The sequence below is a fragment of the Rhinatrema bivittatum genome, chromosome 4 (assembly GCF_901001135.1).
Source record: "Rhinatrema bivittatum chromosome 4, aRhiBiv1.1, whole genome shotgun sequence".
In the NCBI taxonomy this organism is placed as follows: Eukaryota; Metazoa; Chordata; class Amphibia; order Gymnophiona; family Rhinatrematidae; genus Rhinatrema; species Rhinatrema bivittatum.
Window position 1 is genome coordinate 263940245 of NC_042618.1, and position 23027 is coordinate 263963271.

General features: G+C 44.3%; 1 protein-coding gene across 3 annotated transcripts in view; it reads left to right on the forward strand.

Moving 5' to 3' along the window:
* ARFGAP3 (ADP ribosylation factor GTPase activating protein 3) overlaps positions 1-23027 on the forward strand; it is a 752488-nt gene that overhangs the window by 254140 nt on the left and 475321 nt on the right. For all 3 annotated transcript variants that reach the window (XM_029600104.1, XM_029600102.1, XM_029600105.1), the window contains exon 6: positions 2459-2546. In XM_029600104.1, coding sequence (XP_029455964.1) covers positions 2459-2546 — 88 coding nt within the window. The remainder of the gene's footprint in view (positions 1-2458; positions 2547-23027) is intronic.

Sequence of the window (23027 nt, forward strand, 5' to 3'; positions counted from 1 at the left end):
CTCCCCTCCTCAACTGCTGGCCCTCTCCCTGGCGAAGGATCAGAAGAAATAAGTAGAAGTTGTCTCTTTATCAGCAGGTGGGAGCTGTTGGTAAGTAATGCTTTAGCCACTTTTTATTTTCTGTGGTAATGCTTAGCCACTTTGCATTTTCTAAGGGGCGAAAAGAGTTCAAAGCCATGCTATTTGATATAGTTCTTTGTCTTATATGATGTGAGAGAACAGTGGCTGAGTTTATTTACTGTGGGGGAGGGGGAAGCATGATTCCCTGTGGTGGTGCTGGTTTTTGGTTGCCTCTGGGTCACTGCAGTCATAGGTGTAACTACAGTATACTACCGTGAGATCATCATATTCAGGCTGTAGTTCAAGGGCTACCCAGCAGTAAGAATAAGCACAAATTTACTGAAGGAACATTTTGCAGGGCACTAGTTAAGTAGTAGAGCATGATTATTTCAGAGCTTGGAAATCTGTCTATAACAGTACAGCTCAATTTTCTTATGGGCCTACAGAGTGACCCTACTGCATAAGGGCAAGAAATGTGGTTCCCCTAGAGAATGGCCCAAATGGTTTGCCATTGACTGCATTTGGGCATATTCTTAGTACATTGTCCTTAATTAGCAGCTGAGGCTTAATTAACTAAGGCAAGGAATATGTATGAACTCATTGAGATACAAATAGCTCCACACTAATATAAGAGATAACATCAAGTATGCAGTTACATATCTTAAAGGTATTTAGAGCTAATCTGAAGTGAAGTTTAAAAAAAAAGTCAGAAGGTAGCCAGTTTACCTTAGTTAACAGACTGACTTACAATTCACAACCCCGCAGTGTTACAGACTAAGCTCACACGTGTTTAAATGAACTTGGAATACAGATGGGAGCTGAGAAAGCTTCAGCTGTGATGTCAATCAGGTTCCCAGCCCTGCAGATTACTTCTGCCTGAAGGTAAACCTAGCAGAATATCTCTAAGGTGGAGTACCATCGTTCAGTCCCTCAAATTAGGTAAAAGCAATCGAGAACTGAGTTGTTTGATCCAGGGCACACACAGCAGGATTGGAACAGCGCAGGACCATCAAGGGAGGGGAAATATCCCCCTCCCTTCATGGCCATGCTAGGGGCCAGCCCCATAATAATATCTGGGGAAAGCCCCTTTCTCCCTAACCCCCAAAGGCCCAGGCAGGCTATAAGGTTCAGTGGAAGGGAACCCTTACCACATCTTACGTTTGAGCCTCGCTCAGAATGTGTCCTATTACCCCATAATATATGTTTCAAGAATAGGGTATAAAGGGGATTTCTAGTGATCACAGTGCTTTAACAGTAGACTACTGGTATTGGCCAGGGCCCCACCTCCTTTATAGCTCTGAGTGAGGTCATGAAAAAGGTTTGTCTCCAACAGCTGTGGAGGAGGGAAATCCTGAATATGACTGGTCTAGTAGTATTCAAGGAAAGAAAATTATCAGGTACGTATAATTTCACCTTTCTGGTCAGGCTTCACTGTTTTATTTATTTACAAGTATTAGTATTTATATAGTCCTTCTCAAACAAGATCAGGGTGGTTTACAGGTTAAACGTACATGAAAATATATGTTGGGATAGGGAGCTCTATGGAAGCATCACAGCCCCTAGGAAGTACATTAGAGGAGTAAGCATCTAAAGTTTTGCTGAGAAGCAATATTAGTTGCCAATCTAAAGCGCACCTATAAACTAGACTTCACACAAAGCCATGACCTCTGATCAGATTATTTCCATGATTATCAGGGTCACTGAATGGCTGGGAATGAATAAAAGTAGGGGGGAGTAAGTCGAGACTCATGTTACATCCGCTTCAACCATCTGCCTGCCAGAAAACTACACTTCCTACAATAATATCTTGGAGAGCAAGCCTGAAGCTGACATGGCTGACATGGACTCCCAAGAATCAAAGGGACATTACCTTCCGTTTTGCCTCTAGTCCTCCTTCCGAATCAGCATTATTCCAACAGAACGCACTCAAATTTGATTGTTTTGGTATTTTATCATGTATAGAGTACTTTTAGCTGTTTTATATATCTTCAAGAGATAAAACTTTTTCATTAAGTTATTTTCCTTTGCTTTTCAGGTCTAGGGCACTTACCTTAACTATGTATGGGTCCCTATATGGCTTTGGGCGTCTGCACACCAGAGCTGTAATATCTGGAAATGACTGAAAACAAAAATAATGCACTATAAAAATTTAATTTTGTCAGTAGTAGATGCATCATGATGTATATTTACATCAGAAACATTTCAGCCTGGCTGACCATATGTTCTGTGTTGAAATGCTTCTGTACCTTTAACTTTTTATGACATTTATGTTTACAGTTTTGTTTTTATTATACACACTTTTATTTGCTTTTGCATTTAATTTTGATTCTACTGGTTTATATTAGACCAGTATGTCTTTTTAATGCAACTTTCTTACATCTTAATTTCTCCATGCCAGGTTAGTAACACAGACTGGGCACCACCACAATTACAGCCTATTCCTTTAACACAGAGCTCTTCTGAAACCATCCCAGAGCCTATTGAAGGTATACTTAAAAAGACTGCAACAGTAACTCTTTAAACTCCTTGCTTACTCTGCTTTGCCTCAGAATTTGAATTGCAGCGGGACACAATTTGTTTATAATATATTCCATTGTCATTGCATTGTGAATAATGATATAATATTAATTAATTTGAATGTGACAAGCTGTACGAGTGTGTTGATGCAGAGATGGTCATGATGAAATTGATGGCTACTACTGCTGTGAAATCTGTAGACCTTTTGTCATGATTCTTAGACTACCTCTGTAAACGTTTTCATTTTCCTAGCATGTAGCCAGATGGACTCAGGACCATTGAAATTGTGTTCCCCTGCTAGCAGATGGAGACTGAGTCCGGTTTCAAAGTTGACGTCATCCTAGATATACCCCTGCAGTGACCTCAGCCATTCAATATTCTCTTCAAAAAGCCACTGTGGACATATTGTTGAAGATCTTGATGTAGACCCTATCACCACACAAGCAGCAGTGACTAGCGGGATTGCAGCACTAATCCAAAGGAGAAAAATTTTACCTTCAAATTGAAAAGATAGTCCCGCTCTCCTGCAGTGATGACTAAGGGTCCCTCCGCCAGTTGAGAATTCCTGAGGCGATTTCCGAAATCCCTCAGAGGTGTGCCTTGGTCCGGTAGCCGGCTCCTGGCGTGGACTTTGCTGCTAAAGAAGATGAAAGGCAGCAGGTGCAGAAGCCGAGCATGGCGGTGAAGGCCTAAGCCCTCTCCCTCCGCAGTCTGAGACCGTCTCTGTTCTCAGCAAGTAAGTACTGAGACCAGGTAAGTAGGGAAGACTTTTCCGAACCAGAGACATGGAAGAGCTTCGGTAAGTCTTTCCTCTAGTCTCCTTGCTCGGTGCACCGTACAGATATCATTCCCGATCCCGTGTGGGTGAGGGAAGGAGATTCCAGAGTGGGTTGAGCGGCCTCCTGGTGGGCTAGGCTCCGCTTCAGGCTCTGTGGACTCTCCACGTGGCGATCTAGGGCGCTGCCATCTTGCGCGCTGTTTGGCGCAGCGCCATTTTCCCTCTTCGGCCGCCGCTATGTGCGATGAGGGCCAGCCTCCTGCGCACATACATGCATGCACAACTGTGTGCATAGTGGTACGTGTGAGCGCACCCAAAACCGGCCGCTTAGTTCTACGTGCGCAGAGGCGAGTCTTATACGTGTTCCAGCAGCATTAACCGGCTAAACGAGCAAGCTACAGAGGTTATGGCCCCAGCAACAAAGAAGCTCAGATGACACTCCCTTTGTGCTGCCTCCCATATTAGGGCTGCACAGTCTGATCTGGAATGTATCAGCACTGTGAGGGAAGCCCAGGGAGGTCTGGACTCCTAGAACTTTTCCAAGTCCAGTCCATCCCAGTTGGATGACGGGTCAGCTATGACCTTGTCTGACAGCACCCCGGACCTGAGCAATTCCAGGGCAGTTCAATGGCCTCTACCCCAGTTCCTCCAGGGCCAAATATGGAACTGATGGCCTTCTCTTGGTTGGAATTTTTCCAGGGCCTTCAAGCCTTTGTTCAGACCAGGCAGTGCCTCTGCTGGGAAAGCCTTGCCCTCCCAGTCCTGACAGCAGGCCTTGGGATATGCCTCTCCTCATAAAGGGTATCCCTGATAGGGACCCATTCACACACACCAGTCTTTTTCTCTCTCTCTCTCTCTCTCTCTCTCTCTCACACACACCTCCCTGAGCAGTCACTTTCATTGTCTCTCACACACACACACACACACATACACACACCTCCCTGAGCAGTCACTTTCATTGTCTCTCACACAAACACCTCCCTGAGCAGTCACTTTCATTGTCTCTCACACACACACACATACACACACCTCCCTGAGCAGTCACGTTCATTGTCTCTCACATACACACACACTCACATATACACATACACACCCCTCCCTGAGCAGTCACTTTCATTGTCTCTCACATATATACATACACACACACATCAGCTCTCTGACCAGTTTCTCTCAATTACACACATGCTCTCAATCAAATACATTCTCTCACTTACACACAGGCTGGCTGCTTCTCTCTCTCTCTCTCTCACTCATTTCCACTCCCCCCCCCCCCCCCCGAGCACAAATGGTAGCTGCAGCAGCCGCCTCCTCCAGCCCCCGCCGCCTCCATCCCCCGCAGGCCAAGAAAGAAGAATCCCATCGGCCGTGGGAGGCTCATGCTGCTGTCTCCTTTCTGGCTGCTTCAATTGCTCGGGGGCCGATGCTGCTGCTGCCACCACTGCTACTTTTCCACGCGGCACGGGCCGGCTCTTTCTCCTTCCTGCGCACCGCGTATCACTTCCTGTTCCGGGTCACGGGGGGCAGAAGAAGAAAAGGCTAGCCATGGGTGCCACAGCTTCTTCTAGCACCGCTGCCGTTCCCGCTGGGCTTGAACGTGCTGATAGCCCGGCGGCAACGGCAGCAGGGAAGGAAGAGCAGCGGGAGAGACCAGGAGCACGCAACACACCAGCCGGTGCTTGGCGACACACTGGTTGAGAAGCACTGCCTTAGAGGATGGGGAAAACCCCCCCCCCCCCAGAATTGGTGCCATGCTTCGATTTTTCCACAGAGATGAATTACCGGCCCTAGTCTCCCAGACCCTGAAGGTTCTGGGCACGGACCTTCTGTTGGAGCCAAAGAAGACCCCTATCCTGATGTGTCTACGGAAAGCCTCTTGCTATTTCCCGATGCTGGAAGCCATCGAGGAGTTGATTGACCCTGGAATTGGATGCCCCGGAGACTTGACCCTGGAATGGGATGCCCCGGAGGTCTGTCCTTGGAGGCCTTGTATCCTCTGGACCCAGCGGTCAAGGAACGCCTGCGTTTCCTGAAAGTGGACACCATGGTCTTTGCCTTCTTGACGTGAACTATCCCTGTTGAGGGAGGGGAGACCTTGAAGGATGCTCATGATAGGCGGTTAGAATCCATCCTTAAGCAAGCCTTCAATGTGGCAGCAGTGACACTGTAGATCGCTTCCTGCTGTGCCCTGGTGGCTCGCTCCTGTTTGCTCCTCTCGAGAGAGGCAGATAGCTCTGGGGCACCCGCTGGAGTGGTGATTGAACCCGCCACAGCCTTCCTGGAGGACGCAAGCTTGGACCTAGTGCATACCTTGGCCAAAGGAGTAGCCTCAGTGGTGGCGGCCAGAAGACAGCTATGGTTGCGAAACTGGGCAGCGGATGAAACTTCTAAGCCAAACCTCACAAAGATGCCTTTTAAGGGATCCTTCTTATTTGGAAGCGAATTGGAAAAGCTAGCCAGTAAGTGGGGTGAATCTCCAGTGCCCAGGCTACCGGAAGAAAAGAAAAAGAGATCACAGCGCCCCTTACCCATGGTGGGTCGGGCCAGGAGCTCCCAGTGCTTCCGGCCCTCAGAAACTCGTCATTTCAGTTAACCTTGGGAAGGTCTGTCCTTTTGGAACAGACAACCAAAAAGAGGAGATTGAGGGCACACTCTCCCTCTTCTGTCAGCGGTGGGTTGAGTTCACATCTGACAAATGGGTACTGGACATCGTATGAGAAAAGTATGCTCTTGAATTCTACAGCATCCCTCGGGACAGGTTCATGGTGTCACCTTGTCACTCCAGCACAAGAAGCTGGCAGTGGAATCCACACTGATAAGGCTTCTTAGTCTGAGGGCTATAACTCCAGTACCTACACACCAAGTAAATACGGGGTGCTATTCTATCTATTTTATCGTGCCCAAGAAAGAGGGCTCATACTTGACCCATTCTGGATCTCGAGCGTCAACTGTCATCGGCGGATAATTCACTTCCGCATGGCAATTCTTTGCTCCGTCATAATGGCAGTGCAACCGGGAGAGTTCCTAACCTCTCTGGACCTCTTGGAGGCCTACCTCTATATTCCAATCCATCAAGTCCACCAGCGTTTTCTGTGCTTTGCAGTACTGGGCCAACATTATCGGTTCTGGCCATTACCCTTTGGCCTGGTAACCGCCCCCAGAATATTCTCCACAATTATGGTGGTCGTGGCGGCGGCACTGAAGAAAGAAGCGATCCTGGTGCACCCTTACTTGGACGACTGGCTGATCTGGGCGAAGACATTGAAAGAGAGACTCCAGGTGACCAGCAGGGTCAGGTCCCTCCTGCAGGAGCTTGGTTGGGTCATGAACATGGACAAGTGCAGCCTCAAGCCCTCCCAGTCCGTTGAGTACCTGGGGGCCCATTTCGACACAAGCAGGACAAGGTCTTCCTCCCTTCCTTGAGGAGGGAGGATATTGATGGACCAAATACGTCTGTTGACAAACACAATTCGCCCCAAGGTGTGGGACTATCTCCATGACCTTGGCCTCATGGCATCAACTCTGGAAGTAGTACTGTGGGTGAGGGCACCCATGCGGCCTCTCCAACACTCCCTTCTGTCATGCTGGAACCCACTGTCTCAAGACGACTTGATTCACCTCCATCTACAGATGAAAGTATACTGTTGGCTCCAGTGGTGGTTACAGGAAATTCACCTAAGCAAGGATGTAAGCCTCTCCCCATTGAGTTGCATTGTCTTTACGATGGACGCGAGCCACCGGGGGTAGAGAGCTCACAGTCAGGAACTGACAACCCAGGGGTGATGGACCGAGGAAGAGGCGAACTGGAACATAAAGTGCCTGGAAGCACGGGCGGTCAGATTAGCATGCCTGCAGTTCATCCACAAGCAATCCACGTGATGTTGGACAATGCAACAAGGGTGGCTTATTTCAACCGTCAGGGAGGAACCAAGAGCCACCAAGTTTCTCTGGAAATAGACCCCCTTATGGAATGGGCAGAGTTAAACCTACAAGGGATGTTGGCCTCCCACATCGCGGGAAAAGACAACTTCAGAGCAGACTTTCTCAGCAGGGAAAGCCTGGAACCGGGGGAATGGATGCTGTCGTCCAGAGCCTTCCAGCTCCTAGTAGATCGCTGGGGCCTTCCATCCTTCGTCTTACTGGCTACATCTCACAATGCGAAGGTTCCCTAGTTCTTCAGTCGCAGGCGAGATCAGCGCTCCTAAGCGATCGATGCCCTTGTCCAGACCTGGCCAGAGGAGGACTTACTTGGAAGCCTCCCCCCCATGGCCTCTAATGGGCAAGATCATCCGCATGATCGAACACCACAGAGGGTTAGTCCTTCTGGTGGCCCAGGACTGGCTCAGGCACCCATGGTATGCAGGCATGCAGAGGCTCCTCGTGGAAAGTCCCCGTTGCCTTCCTCGACACAGGGATTTTCTCCAACAAGGCCTGATCCTTCACAAAGATCCAGTTCTGTTCTCTCTTACGGTCTGGCCCTTGAGAGGGCTCGCCTGACGAAGTGTGGGTATTCAGCTGAAGTAATTGTCACATTGCTCCGTGCGCAGATGTTTTCAATGTCCCTAACGTACATACGGATCTGGAGAATATTTGAGGCCTGGTGCGAGGAGCGTGGGGTGCCCCCGCAAACAGCCAAGATCACCATGATCCTAGAATTTTTACAGGACGGTATGAACAAAGGACTGTCTCAACTCCATGAAGGTTCGGGTGGCAGCCCTCTCCTGCTTCAGGGCCGAGATGGGCACAACCTGTCTGGCGGCACATCCAGATTTGGCCCGTTTCCTATGACCACCCTTAAAGTTGCTGGTCCCCCTATGGAACCTCAACTTGGTATTGGACTTTCTGGCAGGGCCTTCCTTCAGACCACTGCGCAGTCTGTCACTACGCCTATTAACACCAAAGACTGTTCTTGGTGGTGATGTGCTCGGCTCATCGCATCTCTGAGCTACAGGCACTGTCCTGTCAGGAACCGTTCCTTCTATTTACTCCAGGAACAGTACAGCTTTGCACCATTCCCTCCTTCTTACCAAAGCTAGTCTCGGAGTTTCACCTGAACCAATCCATCTCCTTACCATTCCTGGATAGACATAAGGACACGGACACGCCTTCTTCGTCATCTAAACATTGGTAGATATCTGGAACTTTTGGAACTGGTTCGCAAGACACATCGCTTGTTTATTCTTCATGGGAGGAAGAAACAGGGCGAAGTGGCTTTGCGAGCTACCATAGCCCGCTGGATCAAGGAAGTCATCAGGGCAGCTTACCAGAGGCAGGGAAGCCTTTACCTCTACAGGTCAAAGCTCATTCTACCAGGGCCCAGGCAGTATCCTGGACGGAAGCTAAACTACTGTTGCCCGCCGACATCTGTCGAACAGCGACGTGGTCCTCCTTATACATCTTCTCCAGATTTTACCACCTGGACGTCCAGGCCTGATAGGACACAGCCTTTGTGAGGGCGGTGCTAACAGGACCGCGGGCAGCCTCCTGCCCCATTCGGGAGTAGCTTTTGTACATCCCATTGGTCCTGAGTCCATCTGGCTACACGCTAGCAAATGGAGAAATTACTTACCTGATAATTTCGTTTTCCTTAATGAAGACAGATGGACTCAGCATCCCACCCACGGCTTCCCAGAAGAGGCGCCAAGGAATCGCCCATGAGTCTGACCTCTGTTCCATGTGATTACGGGTAAGCTGTTGCCCTACCCATAGTTCAGGGCATCTATAGTACTGGGATAGAGTGCTTATGTTGGTTGAGCTCAGTTGCGGTCTCCAGTTTTTTAATCAAGGTTTTAATCAAGATATATCCAAATTCTAATCAAGTTCTTCAACAATATGTCCACAGTGGCTTTTTGAAGAAAATACTGAATGGCTGAGGTCACTGCAGGGGTATATCTAGGGTGACGTCATCTTTGAAACCTGACTCTGTCTCTATCTGCTAGCAGGGGAACACATAATCCTATTCATCCTTAGTCCATTTGTCTACACTAAGGAAAACAAAATTATCAGGTAAGTAATTTCTCCTTTTTTTTTTTTTCCTTATGAAATTTATTGCTGCCACGTGGCTTTTACCACCAAGGACCTTTTTTACTTGCAGAATAAAAATATTATTTTGGTAATACTGAAAGTCTTAGCCACAGTCATCTAAAAACCAGAAACAAAACATAGAAACATATACGTGACAGCAGAAAAGGACCTAATGGCCCATCCAGTCTGCCCAGCAAGCTCCCATAGTTATCAGTTTCCCCATACTTATCAGTTACTCAGACCGCCAAGGTCAGGGCTTTTATTGGTTTCTGTTAGTCCAATTTCCTTTCCCCCCCTGCTGTTGAAGCAGAGAGCAATGTTGGAGCATCAGAAGTGTAGTATCAGGCTTTTTGGTTAAGGGTAGTAACCGCTGCATCAAGCAAGTTACCCAATGCTTATTTGTTTCCCAGACTGTACAGTTCAATGTCCTTGTTGGTTGTTGTCTGAATCCAATTCCTCTCTTCCTCTTTGCCCCCTGCCATTGAAGCAGTGAGCAATGATGGAGTTGCATCAACAGTATGAAGGCTTATTTGTTAAGAGTAGTATCCGCCACACCAGCAAGTTACCCCCATATCTCTTACTACGTTCCTCCCCCCGCTTGCCTTTAGGGATCCACAGTGTTTATCCCATTCCCTTTTGAAATCTTTCACCATTTTTGTCTTCACCATCTCCTCTTCTTGAAGAAATATTTCCTGACATTAGTTTTGAGTCGTCCTTCCTGGAGTTTCATTTCGTGAGCCCTAGTTCTATTGGTTTTTTTTCCAGTGGAAAAGGTTTGTTGATCGTGCATCATTAAAACCTTTCAAGTATCTGAAGGTCTGTATTATATCTCCTCTGCTCCTCCTCTCCTCCAGGGTATGCATATTTAGGTCCTTCAATCTCTCTTCATAAGTCATTGGAGACCCCCCCACCATTTTGGTTGCCCTTCTCTGGACTGCCTCCATCCTGTCTGTTTTGAGATACGATGTCCAGAACTGAACACAGTACTCCAGGTGAGTCCTCACCAAGGACTTGTACAAGGGGATTATCACTTCCTTTTTCTTACTAGATATTCCTCTCTTTGCAGCCCAGCATTCTTCTAGCTTTGGTTATCACCTTGTCACATTGCTTTGCCATCTTTAGATCTCTGTACGCTAATCACCCCAAGGTACCTCTCCAGTTCTGTGCACAGCAGCGCTTCACCCCCGATTGCATACAGCTCTTTCAGATTACCGCATCCCAGATGCATGACTCTACACTTGGCATTAAATCCCTGTGGCCATATCTTTGACTACTCTTCAAGCTTCCTTAATCACATCTCATTCTCTCCACTCCTTCAAGCTTGTCCACTCTGTTGCAGATCTTAGTATCATCCACAAATAGACAAACTTTACCTTCTATCCCTTCCGCAATGTCACTCACAAAGACGTTGTAAGAACCGGTCCCAACACCGATCCCTGCAGCCCTCCACTTAACTCAGTTCTCTCTTCAGAGTAGGTTCCATTTATCGTCAACCAGTTTGTAATCCAGGCCTCCACCTTGGCACTCACTCCCAAGCTTCTCATTTTCTTCATGAGTCTTCTATGCGGGACCGTATCAAAGGCTTTACTGAAATCCAAGTAAATCACATTGCGTGTTCTTCCCTGATCCAGTTCTTTAGTTACCCAATCAAAGAAATCAATCAGATTCATCTGACAGGATGTTCCCCTGGTGAATTCATGCTGTCTCAGATCAAGCAACCCACCAGATTGTAGGTGGTTCACTATCCTTTCTTTCAGTAGAGTCTCCATTAATTTTCCCACCACCGAGGTGAGGCTAACCAGCCTGTAACTTCCAGTCTCCTCTCTGCTCCCACTCTTGTGAAGCGGAACCACCACTGCTCCTCTCCAGTCACTCAGCACCACTCCCGTTTCCAGGGATCAGTTGAACAGGTCACTCAGCGGACCCACCAGCACATCTCTGATCTCTCTCAGTATCCTAGGATGAATCTCGTCAGGCCCCTTTGCTTTGTCCACTTCCAGTTTTCCTAGCTCTTCCCATACATTCTCTGCTGTAAATGGGGTTTTGTCAAATCCGCTCCCATCCACAGCCTTGTTAACCAGTGACAGTCCTTCTCCAGGGTCTTCCTTAATGAACACCAAACTGAATGTATGTTTAATATTTTCATCTCTTTCCACACATTGATCCTTTTCACCTTTCAGTTTCAGTATACAACTTCGGACCTTTCTCCTTTCTCTGTATCTGAAAAACGTTTTGTCACGTTTTTACCTCTTTGGAAATCCTGTGTTCCGCCAGATTTTTTGCTTTCCTGATTACTTTCTTCGTCTCTGTTTAACAGGATATTCTTCCCTGTTTTGTCAAAAATTGCTATGTATCTTTTAAAAAGCTTTTTGCAGTTGACCTGATGATTCAGTACCATTGCTTTGTGCAGGAGACCTGGGTTTGATACCTGGACCCAGTTTTTGCTCAGGTTTTCTAGGGATGCTGCTGTGGCAAAATTCTCAGCCATTTGGGGGAAGGGAGTCTTTTATATGTATGGGGAAAGCAAGTTCTTTAGAATCCAGAAGATATCAATTGAATTTTATAGCTACTTTTTTGCTGCATTACATTTATCTCATGTGCTTAGAGCATCTCTTCTGTGTATCGGGAACTGCTCTGCAATGTGGTATTTTACCTGGAGAGGCTAGAACCTAAGGTTATGGTAGAGCCCAGGTGTTGAACTGGAGATGGGTGCTGGTATAGTAGGCTGTTGGTTGATCAGGAGGCAGGAACAGTAGTGGAGTCTGAAGTTTGAGACACTAGCTGGAGTCATAGGATGACTTGAACAGGAACAAAAGCCAGATGAAATGGGAACGGGACTAATAATTTCCATGGGGCAGATGCTAAGAAGTTTTTTAGACCAGCAAATATGTGGATTTTTGGAGTTCTTTATATCCTAGCCTCAATTTAGGTCACACCTAATGCTGATTCAGTGATTGTCCTCCCTTTTATGGAGGATAACTATCCTCAGGCTCTCACCCCTGACACTGTGATGTAATACATGTTTTTTGAATGCTTTATTTTTTGTAGTCATCCATTGCTACAGGGCTAAAAAACTTTGATTGGGACTTCAAATTTCAAAGATGTTTATTTTTGGCAGTTCTGTATTAGTGTTTTTTTAAGCAGATTAAAACAAATTGTTGAATACAAAATATTTCTACAGGGTTACCAAAATATGCAACATTTATGAAATTTAAAGTCTCAGTTTTTTTTAGCTTTGTATCACTGTTGTAATGAATGATTAAAAACTATATACAGTAAAATACCTGATTATCTGGCACGCAACTGAAGGAAGAGGGAAAAAGTTGGTAGAACTTTGTCAGTGGTGTTCTCACAGGACAAGCAGGATGTTAGTCCTCACATATGGGTGACATCACAGGATGGAGTCCAATCACGAAACACTTTTGTCAAAGTTTCTAGAACTTTGACTGGCACCTACTGGGCATGCCCAGCATGGCACTAAATCTGCAGCCAGCAGGGGTCCCCCTTCAGTCTTGTTTAAAGCTACAGGAAGTGCCAAAAAATAAAATAAGAAAACGTAACGAACCCAATACCGCAGCGTGGCGGACGGGTTTCATGAGGACTAACATCCTGCTGTCCTGTGAGAACACATGTTTACAGGTAAGCAACATTTGCTTTCTCACAGGACAAGCAGGATGGTAGTCCTCACATATGGGTGAGTACCGAGCTAAAGATGTCAGAGAAATGCACCAAATGTACCCAAGATGTGCAATACGCACAAGGACTGGGGTGAAATTTGGGAGAGGGCATCCTGAACCCTAAAGGGCAGGTGGAAGGGTGTTGGTACGTCAAGTTGCGAAAAGCTTACGCAAGACAGACTGGCCGAAGATGGTATCTTGTCTTCAGGCCTTGTCTAAGCAATAATGGGCTGTGAAGGTATGGAGAGAACTCCAGATAGCATCCCTGCAAATGTCAGGAAGCGGCACTGAGCGTAGGTGTGCTACTGAAGTCGCCATGGCCCTCACAGAGTGTGCTTTAACACGGTCTTGTAGTGTTAATTTATCCAATCCTTTTTTAAATATTGCTATACTAACTGTACTAACCACATCCTCTGGCAACAAATTCCAGAGTTTAATTGTGTGTTGAGTAAAAAAGAACTTTCTCCGATTAGTTTTAAATGTGCCACATGCTAACTTCATGGAGTGCCCCCTAGTCTTTCTATTATCCGAAAGAGTAAATAACCGATTCTAGACCTCTCATGATTTTAAACACCTCTATCATATCCCCCCTCAGCCGTCTCTTCTCAAAGCTGAAAAGTCCTAATCTCTTTAGTCTTTCCTCATAGGGGAGCTGTTCCATTCCCCTTATCATTTTGGTAGCCCTTCTCTGTACCTTCTCCATCGCAATTATATCTTTTTTGAGATGCGGCGACCAGAATTGTACACAGTATTCAAGGTGCGGTCTCACCATGGAGCGATACAGAGGCATTATGACATTTTCCGTTTTATTCACCATTCCTTTTCTAATAATTCCCAACATTCTGTTTGCTTTTTTAACTGCCGCAGCACAACCGACGATTTCAATGTGTTATCCACTTTGTTCTTTCTTGGATTGTAGCACTTAATATGGAACCTAACATTGTGTAACTATAGCATGGGTTATTTTTCCCTATATGCATCACTTTGCACTTATCCACATTAAATTTCATCTGCCATTTTGATGCCCAGTTTTTCAGTCTTACAAGGTCTTACTGCAATTTATCACAATCTGCTTGTGATTTAACTACTCTGAACAATTTTGTATCTGCAAATTTGATTGTCTCACTCATCATATTTCTTTCCAGATCATTTATAAATATATTGAAAAGTAAGGGTCCCAATACAAATCCCTGAGGCACTCCACTGCCCACTGCACTTATCTGGAAAAGCTCCACTACTTAGCGAAATAAGTCTCAAACAGCCCTACATGTGTAAAAAGCATATGTACGTGCAAAATAGCATACACGCAGGTATATGCTATATTTTACAAACCACAAAATGTAAGAGCATGTGAGTAAATTTGCATGTGTAAAAAAAGGGGCAGACCAGAGGTGTTCTGGGCATGGCCAACATTTGCAAGAGTAAGTTGCTATTTTGTAAGCAATTTATGCTTGTAAATTTGGCAGCTTATTGGTGTATATTTGCACCTGCTCTATATATGGTGTAAGTGATCATATCTTAAAAGCGAAATAGTGACTGGGTGAAATGGGGGTAATTTAGGCTGAAGAACCAGGAGGGTCTCGTTGACTTAGATTGACTGGGCGAACTGGTAGACTTAATTGGTAAAACTGGTAGTTTAATGGCTGCATGTATATTAGAAAACGCCTGACCTGCATGTTAAAAGCCAACTTATGGGGAGGTAAATGCATGTAAACTATGCAAGTAAAATCTCCATGCATATATTTTTAAAGTAGGATGTAAAAATGCACAAGTATAGCAGTTGTGTGCTATTTATTTGGATACATTTTGTTTTATCTGGCTAAGTAGGGGCACTTATCCAGACAAGTTCTGACTTATCCCGGCTAAATGGTTAAACCACTGCTTATCTGGATAAGTCTCAAATAGATCTGTTTATCTGGCTAAGTTTGGCAGGCAGATAAGTCTCAAGTGCAATATGTATTTGGGCTTTTTTATGTTACACATGTGTGTTCATGTTGCAGGGTCCATTTATGCGTATTTCATGTACGCACAGGTTATAAAATACAGGAGTAGATTTTTGCACAGATATATGGAGACACGCAGCTGTATACCATTCCTTTGTGGTCCATGATAGGCAGAGTCCTTCAAAGGATCTTGAGGCATTCAAGTGTAAGAACATAAGAAAATGCCATACTGGGTCAGACCAAGGGTCCATTAAGCCCAGCATCCTGTTTCCAACAGTGGCCAATCCAGACCATAAGAACATGGCAAGTACCCAAAAACTAAGTCTATTCCATGTAACCATTACTAATGGCAGTGGCTATTCTCTAAGTGAACTTAATAGCAGGTAATGGACTTCTCCTCCAAGAACTTATCCAATCCTTTTTTAAACACAGCTATACTAACTGCACTAACCACATTCTCTGGATTCCAGAGTTTAATTGTGCGTTGAGTAAAAATAACTTTCTCCGATTAGTTTTAAATGTGCCCCATGCTAACTTCATGGAGTGCCCCCTAGTCTTTCTACTATCCGAAAGAGTAAATAACCGATTCACATCTACCCGTTCTAGACCTCTCATGATTTTAAACACCTCTATCATATCCCCCCTCAGTCGTCTCTTCTCCAAGCTGAAAAGTCCTAACCTCTTTAGTCTTTCCTCATAGGAGAGTTGTTCCATTCCCCTTATCATTTTGGTAGCCCTTCTCTGTACCTTCTCCATCGCAATTATATCTTTTTTGAGATGCGCCGACCAGAATTGTACACTGTATTCAAGGTGCGGTCTCACCATGGAGCGATACAGAGGCATTATGACATTTTCCGTTTTATTCACCATTCCCTTTCTAATAATTCCCAACATTCTGTTAGCTTTTTTGACTGCAGCAGCACACTGTACCGACGATTTCAATGTGTTATCCACTATGACACCTAGATCTCTTTCTTGGGTTGTAGCACCTAATATGGAACCTAACATTGTGTAATTATAGCATGGGTTATTTTTCCCTATATGCATCACCTTGCACTTATCCACATTAAATTTCATCTGCCATTTGGATGCCCAATTTTCCAGTCTCACAAGGTCTTCCTGCAATTTATCACAATCTGCTTGTGATTTAACTACTCTGAACAATTTTGTGTCATCTGCAAATTTGATTATCTCACTCGTCGTATTTCTTTCCAGATCATTTATAAATATATTGAACAGTAAGGGTCCCAATACAGATCCCTGAGGCACTCCACTGTTCACTCCCTTCCACTGAGAAAATTGTCCATTTAATCCTACTCTCTGTTTTCTGTCTTTTAGCCAGTTTGCAATCCACGAAAGGACATCACCACCTATCCCATGACTTTTTACTTTTCCTAGAAGCCTCTCATGAGGAACTTTGTCAAACGCCTTCTGAAAATCCAAGTATACTATATCTACCGGTTCACCTTTATCCACATGTTTATTAACTCCTTCAAAAAAGTGAAGCAGATTTGTGAGGCAAGACTTGCCCTGGGTAAAGCCATGCTGACTTTGTTCCATTAAACCATGTCTTTCTATATGTTCTGTGATTTTGATGTTTAGAACACTTTCCACTATTTTTCCTGGCACTGAAGTCAGGCTAACCGGTCTGTAGTTTCCCGGATCGCCCCTGGAGCCTTTTTTAAATATTGGGGTTACATTTGCTATCCTCCAGTCTTCAGGTACAATGGATGATTTTAATGATAAGTTACAAATTTTTACTAATAGGTCTGAAATTTCATTTTTTAGTTCCTTCAGAACTCTGGGGTGTATACCATCCGGTCCAGGTGATTTACTACTCTTCAGTTTGTCAATCAGGCCTACCACATCTTCTAGGTTCACCGTGATTTGATTCAGTCCATCTGAATCATTACCCATGAAAACCTTCTCCATTACGGGTACCTCCCCAACATCCTCTTCAGTAAACACCGAAGTAAAGAAATCATTTAATCTTTCCGCGATGGCCTTATCTTCTCTAAGTGCCCCTTTAACCCCTCGATCATCTAACGGTCCAACTGACTCCTTCACAGGCTTTCTGCTTCGGATATATTTAAAAAAGTTTTTACTGTGAGTTTTTGCCTCTACAGCCAACTTCTTTTCAAATTCTCTCTTAGCCTGTCTTATCAATGTCTTACATTTAACTTGCCAATGTTTATGCTTTATCCTATTTTCTTCTGTTGGATCCTTCTTCCAATTTTTGAATGAAGATCTTTTGGCTAAAATAGCTTCTTTCACCTCCCCTTTTAACCATGCTGGTAATCGTTTTGCCTTCTTTCCACCTTTCTTAATGTGTGGAATACATCTGGACTGTGCTTCTGGAATGGTATTTTTTAACAATGACCACGCCTCTTTGACATTTTTTACTTTTGTAGCTGCTCCTTTCATTTTTTTTCTAACAATTTTTCTCATTTTATCAAAGTTTCCCTTTTGAAAGTTTAGCACGAGAGCCTTGGATTTGCACACGGTTCCTTTTCCAGTCATTAAATCAAATTTGATCATATTATGATCACTATTGCCAAGCGGCCCCACCACCGTGTAGTGATTCTGGTGGCTCCAGATTGGTCAAGATGTTCCTAGTGTGCATATCTCATATGTTTACTTCACGGAAGACCTATGGTTCCGATCCAGCCAGGTGTTACTCTCGCAAGGAATGTTCTTGATGAGGATCAAGATTCATTTTAGTCTTATGGCCTGGCCCTTGAGAGTGCATAATTATTTAAGGGTTAGTCTCAAGCTGTAGTAGCTATTCTTATAAAAGCTAGAAAGTTCTCCATATATTTGGCCTATGGTACGAATCTGGTGAATCTTTGAGAATTATTGTTTTGAAAAGCAGTGTATGATTCTGGATTTTTTTTGCAGAAAGGTCTTTTCAAGGGGTTATTCCTTAATTACTTGAAGGTACAGATTGTGGCTAGTTCTTGCTACAGAGGTCATATTTTGGGTAGATCTTTGCAGTTGTATCCGGATGTAACTCTATTTTCTGAGGGGTGTTAAGCATACTAGACCTCCGCTAATGTCTCCTGTTCCATCTTGGGATCCTAATTTGGTATTGTTCTTATGGTGGGGATCGTAGTTTGAACCTCTCAAAAGAGATATGTTTAAAACCATTTTTCTAGTTGCTGTTTGTTCTGCTCAGAGAATTTCTGAGTGTCAGAGGCTTTCTTGCAGAGAACCCTTTTTGTTGGTTACTAAGGATATGATCAGGATACATATGGTTCCTTCCTTTTTGCCAAAGTTGGTCTCTGCCTTTCATTTGAATCAATTTGTTTGCCTATATTCAGCAACAGTGCTGAGGGAGTGGAGTAATACCTTCTTTCACTTTGGATGTGAGAAGAGGTTTTGAGATACCTCAAGGTCACAAATACCTTCAGAAGATCTGATCAGCTTTTCATTCTATTTAGTGAAGTGTGAAAAAAAAGTGAAGCTACAATTAAAGATTGAATAGTTTGTTGGATTAAGGAGGTCATTATAGCTGCCTCTGTGCATTCTGGTATTTCCTTACTGAAATAGGTGAGGGCTTATTCCACAAGCGCTCAAGCCATTTATTGAGCTGAAATTGACATTGTGGTTGGATATTTATTTATTTATCTGCTTGTTTATTTATTTATTTATTGAGTTTTATATACTGTCATTCGGTAAAGCCATCATAGTGGTTTACAGAATTTAAATTGTAACTCTCTTAACAATTGTGGAAAAAGTATAACAATGTGCATATTAAACAGAGGTTAAACATTTTAAGTCCAGAAAGTATCATTCTGTGGGAGGAGGAGGGATTGTTTGTTCTGGTTGGAGAGAAGTTATTTTGAGGTTTTTGGATGAAAATTCGATTGGGAGTTAGGATGTTCAGAAGTATGAAGGTCAGTGTAGAATTTGCGAAACAGCAATGTTTTTAGGTCTTTTTGTGAATGTTTTGAGGTTGGGTTGGGTTCTCAGATCTTTAGGTAGGGAGTTCCAAAATTTAGGGGAGTCAATGGAAAAGGCTGTTTCTCTTGTTAGATGCGCATCTCTGATTGGGGGGGGGGGGTGGTTTAAGCATCCTGAGTTGTTTGAACGTAGGTTTCTTTGAGGATTCTGGGGGGTTATGTTTAAGCCATTTAGTCCTTGATGATCATTGTTTAGAATTTTATGAATGACTGTCATTGATTTGTGTTCGATGCATGCTTTAATTGGGAGCCAATGAAGTGAGATCAATATGGGCATTGTGTTCATTTCTTTTTGTTCCTGTGAGAACTCTGGCTGCTGAGTTCTGCAGAATCTGGAGCGGTTTGAGATTTGAATAAGGTATTCCAATTAGTAAGGAGTTGCAGTAGTCGAAGGTGGAGAAAATGAGTAGTTGTAAGACCGTTCTGAAATCATAAGGGTTAAGAAACTGTTTGAAGTGTCTTAGGGTTAGAAGTCTGTGATATCCTTCTTCAGTTTTATTTGATATGTGGTTCTTAAATGAAAGTTCTTTATCGATGATAATTCCAAGGTTCCTGGTGTGGGTGGTGGGCAGTATAGAGTTCATTTGTTTGCCAAGTAAAGGCAGGGGTGGCGGAGTTGGATTGGGTTTTTTGTCCATGAGTATTATTTCAGTTTTGTCTATGTTGATTATGAGCTTCAGAGAATTTAGGAGATGTTTAATTGAGATAAGTAGAGTTGAGATTTTCTTGTAGGTGTCTTCGATCGAATTTTGGATGGGAATTAGAAGTTGAATGTGGTTGGCGTAGAGGAAGTGGGTGATTCCATTATCTTTTAGTAATTGGCAGATGGGGAGAAGGTATATGTTAAATAGGGTGGCGGATAATGCTGATCCCTGGGGAACTCCAGTGTTGAAGTTGATCTTTTTGGATGGGTTGTTATTGATTAAAACTTGGTAGGTTCTGTTAGATAAATAGGAAGAGAACCATTGTAGGGTGGTGTCAGTTAAGCTGATTTGAGTCAGTCGTTCTAACAGTATATTGTGGTTTACTGTGTCGAAAGGAGCTGAGAAGTCAAGGAGGATGAGTAGGTATTTTTCACCTTTGTCGAAGCCTCTTAGTATTATGTCATTTAGTGAGAGAAGGAGAGATTCTGTGTTTATGTTTTTTCTGAATCCATATTGAGTTGGAGGTAGGATGTTGTTTGTTTCAAGATAGTTGTCAAGTTGGGTGTGTATGACTTTTTCAATGGTTTTGGTTATGAACGTTAGGTTTGAGATGGGGCGATAGCGAGGATTTCAGGATCTAAGTTATTTTTTAGAATAGGTTTGATAACTGCAGATTTGAGGCATTTGGGGTAATTACCTTCAGTCAGGGATAAATTGACGATTTTGGTGATAGTTTTAGATATGGTGGGTTCAGTTGTTTTGAGGGTTGTTATAGGGATATCATTTGGATGGCTAGCGGGGTTCATTTTATTTATAATAGATTGAATTTCAAGAGTGGAGGCGGTATCAAAATTTGACCATGATGAGGTTATCTTAGTGTTCAGTTTGATGTTTTCGTTGTTGTTGGTTATGTTGGTTTGGATTAGATGAGATATTTTGTTGTTGAAGTCAGCAAAGTCATCGCTTCCATGTTTGGTACATGTAGAATCTTGGGTGGTTTTAGTAAGTTTCTGAACTATTGAGAATAACATTCTGTGGTTATGATGAAATTTGGAGATTTTGTTGGAGAAGAATTCCTTCTTTGTATTGTTGATGATATTTTTATATTGTGCTAAGTGGCTCCGATAAATATTTAGTGTGGTTGTATTTTTGTTTTTCTCCATTCTCTTTTTTACCTGAGTATACGTTTGGCAGTTCTGATATCATTATACCACTGGTTGTTGTGTTTGGATTGTTTTGTCTTTGTAATAATGGGATTGATGCTGTCTGCTACTAGTTTCGTGATATTTAGCCATGATGTTGCATCCTCTGAGTTAGATAGATTTATGTTGATTAATTCAGCTTGAAGAGTTTTTTTGTAGAAGTTCAGTGTTGAACGGAGGATGTTAAGATATTTTGTTTGGAATGATTTGAGGTACTTTAAGGTTGAAGTTGATAGATAAGTTGGCTTGGATTAGGTGGTGGTCAGACCAAGGTATCTCTATGGTTTGAGTAGTATTTGATTGCCAGACTTCAGTGTTGATAAAGATGAGGTCGATGGTGTGACCAACTCATAAAGCAGGAGATTGTATTATTTGCTTTAGGTTTAGTGTTGATAGTGCATCGAGGATAGTTTGGCAGGTTTTTGAGTGGTTGGGTAAGTTGAAGTGTATGTTAAAGTCACCAAGGATGATGATGGGTTTGAGAGATATTTTATTCATGATATATTCAATTAATGGGGAGCAGTTTTTTTCAAGAGCTCCTGGAAGACAGTAAAGGAGGCAGATCTGTAGTTTTGGCGAATCAAATAAAGCAATTTTGAATGGTGGAGATATGTTTGAAGGACGAAGGGTCAGTTGAAGGTTTTTTTTTTAGATCAGCATTAAACCACCTCCTTTTTTATTTTTTCTGGGAATTGAGGAGGTGTTGTATTCCTGGTTGGACAGTTGGTTAATTAGTACGGAATCTGTGTTTTTGAGCCAGGTTTCCGTTATTGCGATGAAATCTGGTTTGGAGTCAATGAGTAGGTCATTGAACAGAGGAATTTTTTTTATTATTGAACGGGCATTGACAAGTATGAATGAGAGTAGCATATAGCTTGAGAATTGGATATGTGTGTTGTTTTTGTTTATTGGTTGTTTCAGTTTGTAGAGAGGTTTAGAGGCTGGGTGCTTCTTTTGAGCTGAAAGGTTATTAGTGGGCATGGGTTGTTTGTTTGGAGGTGGGATTTTGTTAGTCATATTATCTTCTGTTTGAGCTTCCTTTAGTTTGTAAGGAGATTACGAGTGATATTTGTGAGTAGAGTTGCTAGAGGACAGTAATTGGTTGTACATCATGAGGGCTGTTTTCTTCAGCGTTGGGAGAGGTAGGGAGAGAGAAAAATTAAAATTTCCTAGCGTGTAGCAGATGGACTCATTACAAATGGGTATAGCGTGCTTGTGCTAGCAGTTGGAGACGGATCTGACGTCAGCAGGTGGTACATATACCCCTGCAGGAAGTGCAGGCGCTCGGTAATTTCCATCTCCAAAGCAGTTTGGAGCTACCTAACGCTCGCTGAGCGTTCTTCCAAATACTAACGACTAAATTCTTAGCAGAATTCTACCTGAAGACGAGCCCCGCACTCCTGCGGTGATACCCTCGGGTCCCTCCCCCAGTTGTTTCCCGAGGTGATTTCCATGGTCCCTCGGAGGTGAGAGCCTCGGTCCGGTGGCCGGATCGCGGCAGGGACCTAGCCCCTGGGTGAGAAGGGCCCGGGCGCGGCATAGAGGCAGCCTCGGTCCCGATCCGTTCGCGGTGAGGACTTAGCCCCCGAGCGAGACGAGTTCGGGCGCGGCTTAGAGGCAGCGGGTGCACTTTCTCGAGCGTGGCGGTGACGGTACTCACCCTCTCCCCCCGCAGCCGGAGACCGCCCGGGTCGCAGCCGGGAAGCGCCGAAGATCAGGTAAGGCGTACATCTTTACTCTACTGGTCTCCGAAGAGCGAGGATTAGCGTGGCCTGCCTACGTGGCAGCCCGCCAAGGAGGTCACCATTTTGCCTGCCTGCTCGCCGTCGCCATCCGCCCTGATTCGCCGCCTCGATTTAGCATATAGATTCAGCGCACAGACGTCGGGCGCGTATGTTAGGTGCCCGAGAGTGATAGGCGCACGTTGATAGGCGCATACTTTCGGCTGAGAGAACACCGGAAATAACAGACGCGATGGAGCGTATGAGAGCCCATGCGTTCGCAGAGCCGGCACCTCCAGAATCAGGCATAAGAGCTCTAGGCCTCTGCTCAGCATGCCACCTCAGAGCCACACAGAGCAAGGAAGCAGACTCCCTATGTGCCCAATGTGAGGAGGCCCTGGGAGTTCCAGGCCAGGGCCGGTCCCAGCCCAGGTTGACTGCCAGCTCCTCAGGGAACACCCCGAACCTAGCAGGCCACGGTGAGCAGCCAGGGAACCCTACA